The 8,652-nt window shown below is 36.1% G+C and overlaps 1 protein-coding gene across 1 annotated transcript in view; it reads left to right on the plus strand.

Annotated features, from left to right (window-relative positions):
• The window catches only part of RAB3GAP1 (RAB3 GTPase activating protein catalytic subunit 1), a 36,559-nt gene that overhangs the window by 2,592 nt on the left and 25,315 nt on the right, over nucleotides 1-8,652 (plus strand). Inside the window, exons 3-7 of the mRNA XM_019553607.1 lie at nucleotides 2,507-2,585; nucleotides 2,703-2,835; nucleotides 5,792-5,870; nucleotides 6,441-6,560; nucleotides 7,249-7,500. Coding sequence (XP_019409152.1) covers nucleotides 2,507-2,585; nucleotides 2,703-2,835; nucleotides 5,792-5,870; nucleotides 6,441-6,560; nucleotides 7,249-7,500 — 663 coding nt within the window. The remainder of the gene's footprint in view (nucleotides 1-2,506; nucleotides 2,586-2,702; nucleotides 2,836-5,791; nucleotides 5,871-6,440; nucleotides 6,561-7,248; nucleotides 7,501-8,652) is intronic.

Raw genomic sequence — 8,652 nt, forward strand, 5'->3', positions numbered from 1 at the left:
GAATGGTTTCTTCTGTGGAAAAAATGGAGTACTTCCAACTGTGCAAAAAGGATGTAGTAGAACTAGAAAAAGTACAGAGGAAGGTAACCAAGATGATCAGGAGCAGCTGCCATACTAGAAGAGGCTAAAGAGGGTAGGATTCTTCCATTTGGAAAGGAGAAGGCTGGGGGTGAGCGGGATATGATAGGTCTATAAAATCACAAAGGGTGTAGACAATTAATAGGGAGCTGTTATTCACCAAGTCCCAGAATACTCAAGCTACAGTAAAGGGCACCCACTGAAATTAGCAGAAGCAGGTTAAAAATACCAGAAAAAGTACTTTTTATGCAGTGCATGATTAACTTGTGGAATTTATTACCAGAGGAGGCTGTAGAAGCAGGTAGTATGGCTAGGTTCAAAAAGGAACTATGCAAATTCATGGAGAGAGCGATTAATAGATATTAAAAGTAACAGTCAGGGGCTCTGGCACTTCTAAACCAATGATGGTTTATGATAGGCAGGGTGGATTTGATTTAAATTTAAAGATTTAAATCAAATCGAGTTAAATCATTGTTTAAATCACTAGTCAGGAAGCCTCGATTTAATAATCCATTTCCACAAAAAGTGCATTCTTGTTGTTTAATATCCTTTATTCATTTACCTCTCTCTAAAAGTGCAGAGTTTCAAGAAGTTAAGGGCTTGACTCTGGGTACACAAACTTGCAGAAAGACGACAGGGTAGTCAAGTCTGTTATTTCTCCTCTCCATGTACTGCTGTTAACAAGGATGTTATCTCTGGAGACACAAATCCACAGTTTGAGAACTGAAACTATGCATCCCAGTGATGCTTATTGGGTTCTTCTAGACTGAGCACTGAGTCCCGTTAGGTTGAGTGGTTTTCTTTAATCTTTACTAAACTGTAGAGGAGCCTCTGGGAACCTCATAAAATTGGGCCCCTACTACAGTCCATTGCCTGTTGTGACCTATTTATAAAACGTTTCTAAAAACATGACATGAATATGTTCATCTCAAGTAGTATATAATTAGAAGTTATAATTCCTATTCCCTGATATCTTTGAACTTTAACATATCTTAAATTAAAACTATATAGTTGGGGGGGTTTAAGTATCTTAAAAAATACAAGTAAGTTTAAAAAAAAAAAAAAAAAGGCCTTAAATTTTTAAAAATCCAATTTTATTTATTTATTTTAAATCATTGATTGTTATCCATGCTGATGACAGGGAGGAGGGAGCACTCTAGATATATTCTGTTCATATACTTTCCCTCTAAAGCATCCATTCCTCCATTGTCAGAGATAGGATAGTGGGCTAGATGGACTTTTGGTTTGACCCAATATGGCACTTCGTATATTAACCAAGAAGATCTCTTTCTCATGCAAGTGTGAATGGCTGTATGCTTCTCTTGATACTGGGATACATGCAATATCCCACAGTTCTCTCCTCCCCACCTCCCCTCACCTTGCCCAAGCCAGAGGGAGAAGGAGCCAGAGACCTACAAGGATCCTGATGCAGCTTGAATATGGACTGCTTAGGCAGCAGCACCAATACCATCCTGCCTTCTGTGCCTCTGAGCATACCCAGACAGTTTGATCTGTGTAAGGAGTAGGAGGACATTCCCATGTGGCTTTTTGTTCTGGTTGTCCCTGGGACAGGTCAAGCTGATCGGCTGATTGGGAGGGCAAGTGACATTCACCCATGGTTTAAACGGTCCCAGGGCTCTGAGGTGGTTTCAGCCATGGTGCGTCTGCCTCTCCCGATGCGCAGCTTTGGGTTGTCTTGGAGCTAGGCACAGAGCAGGTAGCATTCTCCCACAGCTTTGGACAGTTCCAGCCATAGGCGCACTTGCCTCCCACCCTGAGTAAGAGATGAGGGTGTTTCCACGCAGCTGGATCCATCCCATGACTGGGACAGGTCAGACTGCCACTGCTTTTTCTCTGCTGGGCAGATGAGCTGCTATATTTTTATGTGATTCTGCATTTTCTTACTCTTCTATATTTGATGGTCCAAGCATTATATTTTCAGGCTTAAAATGATTATGTAATGAAACATTTTTGCCTTAACAGTTGAAATGTTCTACATGTCCCTTGAGTTTGGCCCTCTGATGTCTTTGATGTCCAGTAGTAAGAACCAATGGTGCAAATTGAGGGAATTATCTACATTTTGTTTTAGTATTACTGTGTAGAATTTTCCAGTTTTTAATTGTACAGGTGTAGTAATGCATAGTGACTTTTCAATCAATGTTACAGGTGTCTTTTCTGCAGTACCCTAGCTACTTTTTCTTTATGAAATTTGATTTAGTATTTTTAGAGCATGGATTTATTTAATGTTGTATGGAGGATAGCTGTGTAGTTCCTTGTTGACAAGGTCACATTCAAGGTCAATATTGTAGTAGAGAAGTATTTCAAACCAAATAATGCAGATAAGCAGTATGCTTTGCTCCTGCGAAGGGAGTTTTTGTCTTTGAGCACAACTCGTGTGAGCACTCTTGGATTCCATTTTTTGCAAGAGAGATGTATGTATGAGATATATACATGAAGAAGAGTTCCAAAATACTTATAACATGGACCCTGTGTATAAAACAGCTTTGGTATCCATACAGGATGACTCCTCTAGGTGATACTTGCACTACATTACTTATTGTTCATGAAGGTTAACCTAAACATGGACACTCAAATAATCTATTTTGCCTCTTTTCATTATGCAGGGTATTTATACGAGTGGAGTATGGGAAGAGAAAACAGATGAAATTTCATTTGCTGATTTCAAGTTCTCGATTACTCATCACTATCTTGTACAAGAATCTAGCGACAAAGATGGGAAAGAAGAATTGGTAGAAGGTAGATCATTAGCTTTACTACGTGTCGTAAATATGAATAGGCTGAGGGTAATTTCTGAATGCTGTCCTGTTAATGTGAAAATTATGACAAGATAACTTGACTTACCTAGAAACTTGCAGAGTCCCTTATGCAATTAAGTTTATTTCTTAAAGTATTTTGGAAGTTATAGTTTCTATGTAGTAATTTAAATGGGGTGTGAAAACAACTTGAACTTTTATTTTTTTAAATTTGATAATTAAGAATTGGTTCACTAAACTTGTATATAAATCTAAAGGCTCTTAATTCAGCTGCCTGACTGTACAAAAAGCAAAAATAAGTCATTGGTATATGGACTTGTAGAAACTTGTAAGTTTGTGTGATACTTGAGTGTAAAAAAGTTTTACCTTGTTTTTCCTCTTCTGTTTTTGTTATTTTTTTTAAAGATCTCTAATAATTTCTGGAAAACCAGAATTTTTTGTGTATCGTAGCTACATAAAAATGTTACTCTTAAAGGGTTACTTGTAATACTGGACAGGGTACTTATTTGTCCATCCCTAACTTTTCTCTCTCTAAACTTTTTCCCTTTGTTCTGGAGATAAATCTCTTGTGCACAGAATGGCAAAAAAGGTCAATTGATTTTTCTGAACAGCTCTCCATATCCAATAAGTACATGGCTCTTTATTTGCTAGCCTATTCTACAGCCCTATCAGCACAACAGGGTTCTTGTAAAAATGAGTGTCTTGATTTTTTTTTTTTTTTTAAACAGGAAAATAGTCACAGTATTTCTATACATGATCTCAAACAAAGCTGAAAGCTCTGATTTTAAGTTTACCAGTGATGATGATATAGACTATACTGTTCCAGTTTAGCCTACCCCACATGTAAGTTAACCCTCCATTTTCAGGTTCAAATTTAGGAAAAAAAGCTTTTTCCCTTTAACTGTGACAGTGCTCTACACTATTATGTTTGGCTTAGCCTGACTGCCAGGAGCCCAGTTTGTAGGTCAGTCCTCTAGTGCAGTCTATATGGTTCTTTGAGGAGGGGGAAGGAGAGAAGGATAACTTTGTATTTGGAATAGTATGGTAAATGTTTCCATTAATAATGAGAACATCCTTATGAATAGTAATACCTGCATTTATATTGAGTCTTTAAATATTCCTTGATATGGATATTTGCTCCCCTTTTTCACCCCAAAGATAAATCTCATACAAAGAGGTTTATGGTGTAAGCTCCAACTGCCTCAGCTGCAGTTGAGGGTGGCTAGTTTCTCTGAAAATCAGACCTTTAAAAGTTCAGGCAGTGTAACAGCTGAGATTAGAGTGTAAAAATCTTGGCTCCAACCTAACCTCTAGTTAAACATCATTTTTTGTTGTCTTCAATTTTGGTATAACCCATAAGTTCAGTTATTCTTTTTAAAGTAAATTTTTCTGAAACCTGGGGTTGACTATAACAGTGGTTTTGTATTTTCCTGTGATTGTTGATCATATGGTCTAGCTAATGCCATTGGGTAAGAACTTGAATCTTGTCAGGTTAACTTTTTTTTTTTTTTTATGTGATGCAAATATTGAATGTTAGCATTGCATATTAGTCGCACGTTGTGGCAGGGATCAAAGAACTTATTTACTATACCAAATATATGAAGACTTATAAAAGTATATGGTACTTTGTTTATAGCTTGTTCTTTTTTTAACACTTAAAGAATGCAGCAGAATCTAATGCTGATGAACTCACTTTCTTCAATGAAAATTATATGAAATTGTGTAATTGCAGTATTTTAAGTCTCATTCTATAAAGTGTTTTGACCTCTGGGACTCTTCAAGTGCAGAAAAACAAAAAATCTCCTTATTCAACTAACATGTTTTAAGGGATGGGCTTCAGAATTGGAAAACTTCAAAAACACAGGAAGAAAATATGAGTTTGTTCTTTTAAGAAGTCCATTTTCATCTTCCATTCACATTTTAAGTTTGTTACTCTGACCTCTTTCACCAGCACTGAACTGCTGTAAAGGCTACATTCTCTAGCAGCAGTCCAGGAACATATAACTACTGAATAGAAATGTCTTCATAGCAACCATTCCTTGGAAAAAAGCAGCACAGTAGATCAGCTAATGTTCTCTCTTCTCTCAGTGGAGTGCAAGTTGGGATTGTGGATTTATGGTGGGGAAGATTGTGCATTAGAAAGCTTATTTCTGGTTTTGTGACACTAGCGTTGCTCTGCAGAAGTCAGTGGCAAAATTCTTATTGACTTCAGTAGGTATATGATTAGCATTTTTAGATACAAATTTAATGTGTTCCTGAATGGAGCCTTGGTGGTGGTTGTGTTGGGTGTTTTCTGATGGAAAACTGCCTAGAGATGCTCTGCTGTGATTGGAACTCTGTTGTGCTGGGCACTTCGTGTGCATAATAAAATGATAACATCTTCCCGAAATAGTTTATAGTAAAAGTAAATATATACTAATCATTTTTGGGCACCAATTACGATTTGAGCTGGTGAAGGCAATGTTGTAGTTAAGCTTGAGAAGCCCTGCCGTTCCGTTTTCAGTATCCTCTGCCTTGCTTCTCTGTTCTGAGGAATCAGGTAAGATTTGAGAATGGCTTTACTTTGACCAGTATTCTGCAGTTTGTGTAGGAGACATTCAGAGACATAAATATAAGCTGAAAACTTAATGACCACTGGTACTTTTGAAAAGAGGGTGGGAGGAATACACACAGGGATGACACCAACCTCTTTCTACTATCATACCACAAAATAGATCTGAAGTATGAATGAACACCGAGGTTAGCATTGAGTTGACTAAAGGAATTATTTTTTATTTGGGGAAAAAAATAGTTTTTTTACTACAGTGGGCCTCATCAAAGGATTTTTTTTTTTTTTTAAAAGCAGTTAAAGAGCACATTCTTCTTTTCAAGCTTCCTCTAACTTACTAACTAAAAAAAAAATACTAATGCTTTTTCATCATTATGAAATGGTTTTACAGATGCCCTTCCACTACCTATGCAGGATTTGTTGTGTATGAACAATGATTTTCCTCCTAGAGCTCATTGTCTAGTAAGATGGTACGTAAAGTCTCTTTTCTTCTATATTGCAAGTAACTGTGGTGCATTCATACAGTTTTAATTAGAAGATTTTCAGTTACTACTGACAGAGTTCATGAGTACTTGTTAAGTTACAAGTCCTAAAAAGCTAAGCATGATTCTGTACCTGAAATATTTGGCAAATTTAAAGTAGGTGCTGATGTAAATTTGAACCCAAAGTGAAAGTATTTAAATATTTTTGCAGGTTTAATTTCAGATTGAGTGTCTTGCTGCTTACCCTATGGAAAATGTAGTTGTTAATTGTTTCTGATAAGTATCTGTTTGCAATATAAGTAATAAACATGTGCTGTCCTAGATACTCTGTTAGTGCACTATTGTAAATGTAGATATTTAAAGGGACAGCATTTAATAACTGGCTTTCAGAGTGTGTGGTATTTGTGCATCATTTTATCTATCAGAAAAACTAATTGAAATCTAAAATACATTCGATATTTTAGGAAATTGATGATGGTTTAATTTCAAACTACGTAGGATAGAATCAAGAATATGCAGCTACTTTTTCTTGTGTAACTTATTACAATTTTTTTAAAGGTATGGCTTGCGTGAATTTGTAGTTATTGCCCCAGCAGCAAATAGCGATGCAGTTCTTAGTGAGTCCAAATGTAACCTCCTTCTGAGCTCAATTTCTATTGGTTTGGGGAACACTGGCTGGTAAGTGGAATTTTAAAACCTTTTCTTATCCAGATAATGGTAAAATGATTTTATGATGAGCAAGAAGTACGTTAATAGCAACAGAAGATATTACAGGTTTAGGAAATTTACAACTTCAGATTTAATCAGAAAGATGCATTAAAATTATATCTTGCAATGGAAGCTTGGCGTAGTTTCAGTATTTTGACAGACATATGCAGAGTTTTTTAACATGTTGGTGTACTGAATCTACATCTATAACTTCTGTTCAGTAGATTTCTTGAAAATGGGGAACTTTTGTTTTAAAATATCAAAAACTGTCAGAGCAACATGTTTACAAATCAGTATTTATGTAAACTAGGTCAGTTTGTTTACAAGTTTTATGGCATAAAGATTCTGGTGTTCCTGCCAGTATTCAGACCCACTATTAAATTCTGATTTTTGTCCATTTTATGATGAAATGGTTGGTATAACTCTGTGGCTTTGCACATGTTCCACTTTACCTAACAGGCATAAGATATAACTTTGTTATTAAATATGTTTTACTTGGCAATTTTCATTAGAACTCCAGTGCCACTAGATGGTGATGTTTGCTTACTCTGTTATGGAGAAATGTCTTTTATTTGTTTTGTATATAATAATATTAAATAATCTGAAGATTACAGAGTACTCTAAACTATTTTGTAAACTAAAACATCATATCTTTCAGTCAGGTACCATTATTTGTGCAAATACATCATAAATGGAGAAGAATGTATGTTGGAGAATGTCAGGGCCCTGGAGTTCGCACGGACTTTGAAATGGTTCATCTTCGTAAAGTGCCAAATCAGTATACTCACTTATCCGGGCTATTGGACATCTTCAAATCCAAGATTGTAAGTATTTTTGCTGGAAACTGTTTTTATAACCAGTGTGTGACATGGTTATCTTCTTTCACAAGAGCAGTTTTTTACATATCTAGGTGACCAAATTAAAGATTGGGCTCGATATTCTGCATCAATAGCATCCTTTTTTCCTTCGTAGTCTGATTTTAAAGTTCACTTTATAATGGTATGCCATTTCTTTTCCAGCCTCACAACAATTTTATTTTCTTAAAAGAGGGGATGGAGGACAAAAAAGCTGCCTGCATTTATTTTCTGATATTCTGTTCTCCATTTATTAATATATGTCTTAATAGCAAGCAGAATCCAATAGATGAAACATGGATAGCCCTGAGAAGATATTGTAGCATAGTAAAGCTGACTATAGGGCTGATCCTGCCTCGGGCAGAAGATTGGATTAGATGACCTCTCCAGGTCCCCTCCAGCCCTACGTCTCTGTGATTCTGTGACTACTTAGTCGTAACACTGTTTGCATTGGGACTCTCTTCCTTGATGGAAGTGTGTCCATTTTTGAACGGGAGTCAACTACATCCTGGTTATTCTTAGACAGCTTTCACAATAACTACTTATTTTTCCAAGTAGTCTATTTAAAATAAAATTTAGGCAGAAATTTGCCATGCTTGTCCTCAGGTGACGCAAACTTTTAGTAATTTATTTATTAAATGACCAGACTATATTGGGCAATTCCCTAAGACATGACCTGTGTCTTTTTTCAGAAGATACAATCTACATCTGATATGACATAAGTAAAGGCTGCCCATTGGAAAAAAAAATGGAGATGAAGGGCACAATGACAAGCATAAGATGTGCAATTTGGTAGATTTGTAGTACTTTCTGACTCTTGCATCTCACTGGGAGTTATTGAGTGACTTAATATTGGGAAAGAATTTTCTTTCCATTTTTGTGTGTAGTAGTATACAAAGAACTGAGGTGTGACAGTTTATATATTTGGGGGCTAGATAAAAAAAAAATATATGAACTTAATGATTAACATTGCTGGCTTGGATTGATTTGGTGGTGAAATACAGGACCGTAAAGCCTGTTATCAGTTTTCCTCTAACTTAATATACATTCTATGTATTCATGGATTCAAAATACTTTCTGCCTTATTTTTGCATCCAAAGCAGTTACATCTTTGCCATTTCAAAAACTAACCTTTTGGCTGTGTGCCGGGGGTGAATCCTATTAAAATTTGCTGATGACACTAAGATATGGGGGGGGGATGTTGGCAC

This window comes from Crocodylus porosus, unplaced genomic scaffold (genome assembly GCF_001723895.1).
Source record: "Crocodylus porosus isolate Cpor-Errol unplaced genomic scaffold, CroPor_comp1, whole genome shotgun sequence".
NCBI classification, from domain to species: domain Eukaryota; kingdom Metazoa; phylum Chordata; order Crocodylia; family Crocodylidae; genus Crocodylus; species Crocodylus porosus.